Source organism: Tarenaya hassleriana, unplaced genomic scaffold (assembly GCF_000463585.1).
Source record: "Tarenaya hassleriana unplaced genomic scaffold, ASM46358v1 Cleome25, whole genome shotgun sequence".
In the NCBI taxonomy this organism is placed as follows: Eukaryota; Viridiplantae; Streptophyta; class Magnoliopsida; order Brassicales; family Cleomaceae; genus Tarenaya; species Tarenaya hassleriana.
Genome location: NW_010965775.1, coordinates 1,366,646 through 1,377,005, shown reverse-complemented (window position 1 = coordinate 1,377,005; position 10,360 = coordinate 1,366,646). Strand labels below are relative to the sequence as shown.

General features: G+C 41.1%; 4 protein-coding genes and 1 long non-coding RNA gene across 9 annotated transcripts in view; 3 read left to right on the top strand and 2 right to left on the bottom strand.

Moving 5' to 3' along the window:
- Positions 1 to 1,059, top strand: part of LOC104816423 (probable protein S-acyltransferase 15) — a 2,391-nt gene extending 1,332 nt beyond the window's left edge. The window contains exons 5-7 of the mRNA XM_010545250.1: positions 199 to 297; positions 383 to 478; positions 593 to 1,059. Coding sequence (XP_010543552.1) covers positions 199 to 297; positions 383 to 478; positions 593 to 685 — 288 coding nt within the window. The 3' untranslated portion in view covers positions 686 to 1,059. The remainder of the gene's footprint in view (positions 1 to 198; positions 298 to 382; positions 479 to 592) is intronic.
- Positions 1,060 to 1,073: 14 nt separating this feature from the next.
- On the top strand, positions 1,074 to 3,511 carry LOC104816424 (thioredoxin-like 3-2, chloroplastic). Of its 3 annotated transcripts, none has more exons than XM_019202884.1 (6): positions 1,074 to 1,304; positions 1,419 to 1,594; positions 2,215 to 2,289; positions 2,616 to 2,682; positions 2,813 to 2,940; positions 3,024 to 3,116. In XM_019202884.1, exons 1-5 carry the CDS (start codon positions 1,170 to 1,172, stop codon positions 2,897 to 2,899), a joined length of 540 nt encoding a protein of 179 aa, XP_019058429.1. In that variant the 5' UTR covers positions 1,074 to 1,169; the 3' UTR covers positions 2,900 to 2,940; positions 3,024 to 3,116. The 3 variants fall into 3 exon arrangements, with proteins under 3 accessions (XP_019058429.1, XP_019058428.1, XP_010543553.1); XM_019202883.1 differs by having other exon boundaries at positions 1,143 to 1,286; positions 1,401 to 1,594; positions 2,813 to 2,830; positions 3,024 to 3,511; XM_010545251.2 differs by having other exon boundaries at positions 1,144 to 1,304; positions 2,813 to 2,830; positions 3,024 to 3,511.
- A 668-nt stretch (positions 3,512 to 4,179) lies between these two features.
- On the bottom strand, positions 4,180 to 4,557 carry LOC104816420. The gene is made up of 3 exons (XR_772292.1): positions 4,544 to 4,557; positions 4,387 to 4,461; positions 4,180 to 4,305 (listed from the first exon to the last, which is right to left on the bottom strand). It is a non-coding gene; the product is annotated as an uncharacterized LOC104816420 (long non-coding RNA).
- On the top strand, positions 4,557 to 9,299 carry LOC104816421 (pumilio homolog 4). The gene is made up of 12 exons (XM_010545244.1): positions 4,557 to 4,638; positions 5,021 to 5,702; positions 5,853 to 6,648; positions 6,744 to 7,284; positions 7,365 to 7,506; positions 7,590 to 7,697; positions 7,847 to 8,059; positions 8,163 to 8,273; positions 8,396 to 8,590; positions 8,692 to 8,866; positions 8,957 to 9,014; positions 9,107 to 9,299. Exons 2-12 carry the CDS (start codon positions 5,031 to 5,033, stop codon positions 9,108 to 9,110), a joined length of 3,015 nt encoding a protein of 1,004 aa, XP_010543546.1. The 5' UTR covers positions 4,557 to 4,638; positions 5,021 to 5,030; the 3' UTR covers positions 9,111 to 9,299.
- A 152-nt stretch (positions 9,300 to 9,451) lies between these two features.
- LOC104816422 overlaps positions 9,452 to 10,360 on the bottom strand; it is a 3,400-nt gene continuing 2,491 nt past the window's right edge. For all 3 annotated transcript variants that reach the window (XM_010545247.1, XM_010545245.1, XM_010545248.1), the window contains 4 exons: positions 10,189 to 10,237; positions 10,008 to 10,092; positions 9,779 to 9,835; positions 9,452 to 9,658 (listed from right to left, as the gene is read on the bottom strand). In XM_010545247.1, coding sequence (XP_010543549.1) covers positions 9,612 to 9,658; positions 9,779 to 9,835; positions 10,008 to 10,092; positions 10,189 to 10,237 — 238 coding nt within the window. In that variant the 3' untranslated portion in view covers positions 9,452 to 9,611. The remainder of the gene's footprint in view (positions 9,659 to 9,778; positions 9,836 to 10,007; positions 10,093 to 10,188; positions 10,238 to 10,360) is intronic.

Below are 10,360 nucleotides of genomic sequence, written 5' to 3'. Positions count from 1 at the left end.
CGACGCTCAAAACCTAATCTCGAAATGCATTATGGGGACAGGTCAATGACTAAAACTTCTCTGTACTATAATTCATCTTGGAACATTACACTATACTGTAGCATTCTCGTCCAACCAGTAGAAACATGAACATGCAAACTAGGTTCTGCTATGAGATGGTAGGTTGTGTTTTATGTGTATGCTTTTGTATTGATTCAGATTTCTTGCGGAGCATTGATGTTTGGTCTGTGCATAGCCCTCGGAACTCTCCTAGGTTGGCATATCTTCCTCATCTCTCGCAATATGACCACTATCGAGGTACGTATCGTTTTAAATGAAGATGCGAAGACATGATGAGTAAGAAATCCATGCAAAATGATTGTAAATGCGTGAATTTCTTCAGCACTATGAATCAAAACGGTCTGCTTGGTTAGCCAGAAAATCTGGACAGAGCTTTAGGCATCAGTTTGACCTTGGCATCTACAAGAACCTCGCCTCGGTACTACCACCCTTTACCTTGCTCTTCATCATTCATGACGTGAAACTGTTCAATGGTGTCTATGTGAGTGCGTTTTGGCATGAAATTTACTGAAAAATGTTCATTCTTGAGCAGGTGTTAGGCCCCAACATGATTAAATGGTTATGTCCTTCATCCACTGGCCATCTTAAAGACGGGATTAGCTTCCCGACGACAAGAGAGAACTGATCTCAGCTCCAGTTACCGATCTTAGGTCCCCAATAAGTTTAGAAAGAGCCCGAGAACTCGTTCATCGGCTCCTGCAATTCATGCAAATCAGATGGAAAATACAGTACGCCTCACTGTCCCGTTGGATTCCACCCGGCAAATGCATCTGCGTATAGTTCTGCGAGTGTTTCTTGAGGTGTCCATACCCGTACAATGCCACCATCTTATAGCTATAGACGAAAGTAATATAGCTACTAACGATATAAGATAATACATTATTTTTGTGATGGGTAGTCTTAAACCAACATTTTTGTCTGATATTCGTTTTGTATACAGGATGCTTTGTAATCGATATTTATTTTTGTATGAAAATAGGGCCTAAGAGCGCCAAATAAGAGTCTAGGGCTTGATTGAATGATTCGAGTTAGATGAGGGATTTATTTGGAAAATTTTGAGTACGTATATGTACGCGTGCGTGTGTGTGTGGCCCTTCCCGTGAAACAGAATGCCAGAGACGGTGAACTTGTGTTCATCTCTGAGATCTTTATACCCAGAGATCCCAGCTTTTGGTCGCCACAATATCTTCCGTCAAATCCCATCTTTTTCCCAGCCGAGAAAATTTCTCTGTTTTCCCGAGAAAATTGGCGTGTTTGCCGAGGGAATACGAGCTGTCCACGCCATAGAGCAGGATGGTACCTTGCAAGAGCTCGATGACTCGCCCGTCTCGGTCGAGCTCCTCTGTTTTCCCGAGAAAATTGGCGTGTTTGCCGAGGGAATACGAGCTGTCCACGCCATAGAGCAGGATGGTACCTTGCAAGAGCTCGATGACTCGCCCGTCTCGGTCGAGCCCCTGCCGATCTGCGGCGAGGACCAGTTTGATCGGGTTATGGCTGATGCTCAGGAGCTCGGCGAATCCGTTGTGATTGTCTGGTGAGTTCCCAGGTTACGGGTGTGTTTCTGTTGATTTCATGTGATTCTAGACGAAATTTGTGGGATTGTTTCTCTGTTTAGTGGCGGTGGGGAAAATCGAAATCGTAGACAATCTGGAAAAGGGAATTCGAAGAAGGAAATAGTTCTTTTCCATCCGAACTCGGGATTCTCGTGTAGAGTCAGCAGATTCTATTCTGAAATTGCTGAATTGGGATATTGTCTTTGCGATTCCCAACCCCTTTGCCCTTCTTTCATCTTTGTTGCTCCATTCAACACCTCTTGAGGGCAAGACAGTTGAACTGTAAATTTGTGTACTTTCAGTTTTTTTAGGGTAGAAAGATATTTTTAATTAGAACAATTGATCTTGAGTTTTTCTTGATGTGCAAGAGTTTTTCAAGAAACTCGCAAGCTGAGTAGTGGATCTGTTTGGAAGGGAAGACCATTTTGCAGTGATTGCGTAGAACTGAGAATGTTCACCACTGCCGTGTTGGTGTTCGACGATTTTTTTGAACCGTGATTTAACATTTTTCGCAGAAGATGTGTTTTTGAGGATATTTTTTTCCATTTGATCTTGATTGATTGTATTCCGGTTGGTGAAGAAAGCTCCACGAATCTTGTAGGATGGCAGCCTGGTGCAGGAAATGTATATACCTAAAGCCGAAATTGGAAAAGCTGGCTGCCGAATACTACCCGAGGTTAGAATGGAGATGCATCTCTTGCCCACATATCTTATACTCATGACTACTTTATATCATCCCATATATTGTTCAAGGCAGTGTCCTTTATGTCTGAACTGTGCAAATGAAATTTACAAGATCTTAATAGTTCATGTCATGCCTAGTTCTTCTGATAGAGATCGGACAATCACTTTGACAACCTTCCCTTTAAGCGTCTCTCGGGGTTTAGAAGTCCGATGAGTAAAACCAGGGTGCATTTCATTTTGATTGTCTCGACATTAACATTATACATTGCTTGATGGTTTGATTGAGATTGATTTTAGCCAGTGGCATGTTTCTTCCAGATTGCGGTTTTATCATGTTGATGTGAACGCAGTTCCCTACAGACTTGTTTCTCGTGCAGGAGTTACGGTAAGCTAAACATATAATCTCACCCACCAACTATTCAGATCAGTTAATGAACTCGGGCATCACTGATTTGTCAATACTGACTGTACTTATTCACGCATCGGCGCATGGTATATAACTGTTTGGGACACAGAAAATGCCAACCATACAGGTACTTCCTTTTCATTTTCATTCTCATTCTCACCATCCCATATGTTCCAGAAACTTCCATGTTAGATAATCTCCGATATGCTATTCGATAGACTTCTTCTCCCGCTACAAGTATGCCTTCTCAAGTCCTGTTGGTTTACATGGTTTGGGTCGTGTTTTGAAACTTCTTACTCGCTCTTCTATGACCGTTGCAGCTATGGAGAAACAACGAGAAACAAGCAGAGATTATCGGCGGCCACAAAGCACACTTTGTCATCAACGAAGTCCGGGAGATGATAGAAAACGGCGATTCAACCAATTGAAAATCATGAATCCTTTATCTTTGATTCGCCTTTTCTTTAGTTGAAAATGATAAACAGCCTGGTGGCTGTGCGCACGACCCTGAGTGAAGCCCCTCGACACAAACCAACGTCGTCTACACCAAAAAAAAAATGGAGAAGGATTCAGTTCCTGATGGTGTAGCTGTAAGAACTAAGAACTAAGAACTGGTTTTTGTCATCTGTTTTCAGGTTCTGTGAACTTTTTTGCTGCACATTGGAGTTAGAAACTAGTGTTTTAAACCTTTTGTCCGAAGGAAATTTTTTTTTTTTTGTATTTCTTAGTTTCTTCAATGTGATAAATGTTTTTTTTTTCCTTCTATTTACAGTTTTTGGAATTCTAAGGAATCTGAGGTTTCTGAAAATAGCTCTTATCTCAGTCCATAGCGTTTTATAATGTCTAATCATGGATTGGTATTTTTGTCAGGCTCTGAAATCAAAATACCGGACCAATTTTATGGAATATGGATATAGCTGGGTTTTTTTTTATTTTCAATTAAGATCTGAGAATTGTACCAAAATTAAATAAGATATGATTTTTTTATATAAAATTTAAAACCGAAAATAGAAATACAATCCAAAAGCAAAATGTTCACCTCGTATTCGCAAGTCTCCAATCAAAGCGAGAAAATACGAATCTTGTTAAAAGAGAAAAGAGAAAAAAAAAAAAAAACACGACATTACATTTTTCTTTAAAAGAAAAACATGGCAGTACAAAGGAACTTTGCCAAGATCTGAAATGATCCTACGGTCCTGATGATATCTCCTTCGCCCTCCACTTTAATTTCTTTTTCAACCCAGAAATTAACAAATAAATAAATAAAATAAAAAATAAATAAATAAAGATATTAATAAAACCAAAGTGACATTTTTGAAGAATTACCAGAAGATCAACGCGATCTCGGGGACCTCCATGCTTCGCCTCTTGTCTTCTTCCACATCCCTTCACCTCTGTATTTTCGATCTCATCCCTTAATCTTTTCCATCGTTTTCTAGATTCCCCCCTCCCCCCTTCAATTTTCGCTTCTCGTCCAAACAATACAATGAAATCTATAGAAAAAGAATGTGGGAACCGAGTGTGAAACCTTCTCATTTTCTTCAAATAGTCGTTGTAGGCCATAGGAACATAACCCTCGTATATCTCTCGATTATAAGCAAGCTGGTAAACAATCAAAAACATTAGATTAGAAGTTCGTAAATCCCAAATGCGTTGATATGATCTCATTGGAGTGTGTCCAACCTGATCAACAACTTGTTCCCTCACGGATTTGTGGTGATCAGGAGTGCGGTAAAGCTGGTCTGATAATGAACGGAACTGAGACAATATGAATCTAGTGAGACACACTAACATATATATTAAAAATATATATGTAAGGGGACAGAGGAAAAGAGCAAACCTGGCAGTTGCCATTCCGATTTCTGCTTTCTCCTCCGTCATGCGTCACGTGAACGAGGACGATATCGTCGTTGGAATCCGTTGTTTACGTGAGAGGTAGTGTTTCATCATGATTAGATTCTGATCATCATCTTCTATTCTGTTTGGTTGCGTAGAAAAATAAAATAAAAAAGATGGGTTCTTTTTGTTCTATTTCTAATGTTTCGAGAACTCTCGGGATGCCCTAGAGATAGAGAGTTATGGGTCTCTCTTTTTCAGGGTTGAAAATCGAAATCGAGTCGAAATTTGGAAACTTAATCATCCTTCATCGAGTTGTGGAAAACAAACGCAATTTGCTTTCCTTGTAAGATCCAAAATGCAATGGCCTGTTGGTGTCAAACTGTTAATCTGGTTCGGTTTTTAGATGGTTGAATCCTTTTCTGTCGTGTCTGAATGTCATGCCATAATCTGTTGTTTGTTGCTATCTCTGTGTAATCAGATGAAAGGACATGGCTACTGCTAGTAACATGGATACAAGAACATGCTTGAAAAGTGCTAACCGAGGATCCAATGTGGACCTCGAAGATACTTTGCAGAGGGAGCTCGAATTGTTGCGTCAGCAGCATCATAACCGGCAAATGATTGGCCGAGACCGTGACTTTGATCCACACAGGAGTGGCAGCGCTCCTCCGACGGTCGAGGGTTTGCTGAGATCCATGGATAGTCAGTTTCTGAGCTCTGAGTTTACAGATGTTAGCAACTTAACCGGTAGTAGCAATGGGATTGGGCTTATGTCTGATGATGAGTTACGTTGGCACCCTGCATATCTTTCATACTACTATTCGAATGACCATTCCAATCCCAGGCTGCCTCCTCCGTTGTTGTCCAAAGAGGATTGGCGGGTTGCTCAAAGGTTTCAAAATAGCGAGTTGTTGTTTGATCCAGTTGGGGAATGGAAGAAGAAGGCGGTGGAAGCTGATAACTCATCGCTCTTCTCGGTTCAACCAGGGATTCCAGCCGAGCAGGCAGAGAACGATTTGATTGAACTGAGGAATGCTGTGGCTCAGAGACACTCTCAGAAGACGATACAGTGGCTAGACCGAGGCACCGAAGGGTTAATTGGATTATCAGGGGCTTCTGGACTTGGACCGAGAAGGAAGAGTTTTGCTGATATACTTCAGGTAAGTCCTACAAGATGGTGTATATATATACTCATACTGCTGATCATCTATTACTTGCAGAGTGTTCCTTATGGAACTCAAACACAAATTCTTATTCTATGGATTATATCAATCTCCTTTCACTCACACGAAAAGGACATGAATTTACAGGAAGGACTTGATCGTGATGCCTCTTTATCTAGCCAACTCTCTCGCCCTGCGAGTTGCAACACTTTCCGGGGTGTGAGAGATCCAGCTGTTATATCTAATTTCAATCTCGGTGGACTTCACAACGAATTAGAGCCCTATGAAGCAATGCATTCTAGAGCAGCTCCAAATTTGAGTTCTCCAGTGCCAAGGAATAGAACTCCTGAATCACATCTAGCAGGACGATCTTCGATCCCTACTCTTCCTCCTATTGGTACCAGAGTCATCGGTCCAATTGATAAGAAACACAATGTTGGCTCAACCATCCAGAATTGTGAATCTTACATTGAGGCTGAGGTCTCTGAAGCTGCTGCTACATTGTCTAGGATGAACATGTTGGACATTAGGCATGCAAAAGAAAACCATGTTCAGTCACAGCTTAAGATTGAACTGGACAATCGATCTGATCTTATGTTCAACTCACCCAACGGACATGCGAAGGCTCTGCAGCTACACGATCTTGAGAAACCCAAGTCCAATGATCACTTGTTTTCTGCAAATTATGGTGGATCGATGAGTGGATATGGAGAAAACTTTGGTGCTTCTATGGTAAATGCCCATGGACAGGTCAACATTCCTAAAAGAACTTCCTCTTCTGCAAATCTCTACTCTATTACAGAACCTTCTGGGTTAGGAAGCCTGGGGGTATCTGATGTTCATATCCATGATGCAAACATTAATGGAGCAGACTTCTCCAGAACTGGTGCTTATTTTGCAAATCACAAGTTAAATTCATTGCCTGAGAATTATCTCACCGAAGGTTTCTCTCTCTCTATCTCTCTCTTTCTTCTGCATTTGTGTGCATGAGGCTTTCAGTTAGATTGATCCTCTTAAGGTTTCATCTCTCTGTTTCAGGATCACATTTGACTGGTGAAAGAGATAGACGAAGCATGAATGGAGTGATAAATCAAGTTGCTTCTGACTTTCCCCATCCAGTTTCAGACCCACGTTTTTCTCGGTATACCCAAAGAACTAAGTATACAACTTCTGCCACTTCCGCACCAAACGATCATCCATTTCTTAGAAACAATGTCGGGACTTCACTTGGTGATCCGGATAATGAATGCCTCGCTATGTTGCTTGCTCAGAATAGGCAACAACAGTTGGGTAACTTCAGTGCCCTAAGCTCTAGATTATTCGAGAGTCCTTCATACGATGTAAGCAGCATGTATCTAGGAAACCATTTGCCCACCCCTTCCAAAAACTCGAGAAATCTTCAAAATATGCGCTCAATGATGAAATCTCCTTTCGGAGGATCACATCATTTGTCATCCCGTATAGATATCAGCAGTATGGCAGAAGCCGAATATGCACCATCATTACTAGATGAGTTCAAGAACAATAAGACGAGATCTTTGGAACTATCAAACTTAGGTGGTCATGTGATTGAGTTCAGGTATTTGCCTTGCTATATAACTGATGCCTTACTCGAGATTACTTTTTAACTGAAATCTTTATTTCATACTATATACACAGCATGGATCAATATGGAAGCCGTTTCATTCAGCAAAAGCTGGAGACTGCAACCGTGGAGGAGAAGAACTCGATATTCCCCGAGATTATTCCTTATGCACGTACCTTAATGACAGATGTCTTTGGAAATTACGTCATACAGAAGGTAGCAGCCATAGTTGAAGCTCTTTGAATCCAGATAGCTGTATGAACCAAGTGCTTATTGTGTTTGCTCTGGTTTTCTTCTAGTTCTTTGAGCATGGCACTGAAAGCCAGAGAAAAGAACTCGCCGAGCAACTTACAGGCTATGTTTTACCTCTCTCTCTTCAAATGTATGGCTGTCGGGTTATCCAGAAGGTACTCAACGATGATTTTGTATCTCTGCCGGGAAATTACAATTATCTGATGAACGCCCATCGTAATATCCATATGTAAAAACATTTTCTTAACCTTCTTCCGATGTTTATATGTGCATTTTATCTTTGATTCTTCAAATTTTGATACAGGCATTGGAGGCGGTTGATGTAGATCAACAAACTCGGATGGTGCAAGAGCTAGATGGATCAGTCACGAAATGCGTTCATGATCAGAACGGTAATCATGTGATCCAAAAGTGTATAGAGTGTGTTCCCCAAGACCGGATACAGTTCATTATCTCAGCTTTCTATGGGCAAGTTGTAGCTCTTTCAAGCCACCCTTATGGCTGTCGTGTCATCCAGGTTAGACGTCACGCTTCCTTTCCTCGTTACAGAATTGATTTCCCAGTTTGATTTCGTCTGTAATGATGTGGTTTAAATTTATTTCTCTCTTGAATGACTTCAGAGAGTCCTGGAACATATCGATGATGCAGAAACTCAGCAGATCATTATGAAAGAAATCATGCATTCAGTCTGCACTCTAGCACAAGATCAGTACGGGAATTATGTTATTCAGGTACTATCTATCATTCATGGATCGGCCCCGAATTTCTTGTGCTTGTTATATGCTTTTTACATTATGAACATGCCCTAAAAAATGCAAAAGCATTCAAGAGAAAGCCCTTCCAATTTCTGTAGCATGTCATACAACACGGTAAGCCTCATGAACGGTCAGAAATCATCGGCAAACTAGCTGGACAGATCGTGAAGATGAGTCAACAGAAGTTTGCATCAAACGTTGTGGAGAAATGCTTAACATTTGGTGGACCAGAAGAACGCCAGATTCTGGTGAATGAAATGCTCGGCTCCACTGATGAAAACGAGCCTCTTCAGGTTCATCACTGAAACTTCGCAACCCTTAGTAACTCTGATGAAAGTTACCTCCTTTCTCTCTTCTGTCATTTCAACCTGTGGCTGAGAAAGAAAACTTGCAGGCAATGATGAAAGATCCATTCGGGAACTACGTAGTGCAAAAGGTTCTCGAGACATGCGATGATCGAAGCCTTGAACTCATTCTGTCTCGTATCAAAGTCCACCTGAACGCGTTGAAGAGATACACTTACGGAAAACACATTGTTGCTCGCGTCGAGAAACTTATCACCACAGGAGGTAAGTTAGATTGTTGTTTCTGCATTGTTTTCTTCTTTCAATGGTTTCTCAAAATCGTGTTTTCCTCGTAAACCTTTGTTCTGTTTGTAGAACGACGGATTGGACTCTCATCCTCTCTCGCTGCTACTGCCATTCCCGAGCCATCCGAGTAGATAACTCTTCATCCTTGCTGCTTCATCCAGAGAGAAAGAGAGAGAGAGAGAGAGAGTTCTGATATGAACATATTATCTATTTGTACAGCTAACAAAGCAGCAAGGCAAAGGATGTCTCCCCCACTGAGACTGACCATCTTCTCTAGCAGCGGCAATAAGTGTAAATAAATAGAGAAGTTTAATAATGGTTTTTGGAATAACTCTGCTTTGAGCGTCTTTTACTGGCTGTAAGACGGAGCTCCTGCTATTCAGTTTCTTGTAAAGCATGCCTCTTGGTTTCATTCTGTTGGTATGTTAAAGCACGTAAGCATGTAACTAAGTTGCAACTTTAGTCCCTCAAAATTGCAAGATCTTCTGTTTTGAGCTTCAAGGTTTATTTTCGATCATTTCACTCCCACATACGCTCTGTAACGCAAGATTAGAACTCAGAAGCTCGTATTAAGTAAGAATAAATAAATAAATGTATTCACCACTAAAACGGCTCATCTGTCGTGTATATGTACATCAACGTTTTGCTAGCTAAATCTATTTGTACTAAATCAGTAGAAAGAACAAGAAAATGAATATATCCACAAGAAAGAGGCGAAGAAAGCTCAAAAGACCCAATATTTCTTCTTCTTTGTCTCCAGCATCGGAAGCTCTGCAAGAACGTGGAAACACAAAAATAAAAAACATGTTTTAACAGGAAAGATTCCAAGGTTGTCTTAAAATAGCTGCAAGGTCTAAAAAATGATCTATATACAATACAGAGAGATCATACCTCCTTCAGGATATATTGAATTGTAATGCACCTCAGCCCAGAAGCTTAAGCATATAACTGACGCAAACCAACACCCGGAAAAAGGGTTAGAATCTCAACTGATATATATATATATATAGTCATCACTCTGATGAAGCAAAAGATAATTTTCCAAGAACTCGAATGGGTACGTTTCAGAGTTCATATTTTAGAAAAATAGGAAGTGTCAAAGCATGAGGATGCAACTTACGCCGGTTAGACTTCTGAATGAGCGGTAATATCTCAATGTAGCACGTGTCCTTGAACGAAGTTATCACGAATATCCTGACACCAAACTGCGATGACAACAGAAGAGCGTGGTTCAGTGAAATCTTGCCCTCTTCACTCTACAGAAAGATCTGCTTAAGAGTTGTTTGTATACATATACCCACCAAATCCGCGGAAGCTTGAAGCGTAACATGATCACCCCATTCTCCATTCCTGCATACTGGTACGGGCACTGCAGGTACTCCAAGTCCTGAGATATCTGGGGGAGCCACTCCTCTGCAGCTTCCGGTTTCACCGACCCCTCGAATCGCGGGGTATGCATCGCCCGCAGGTCCT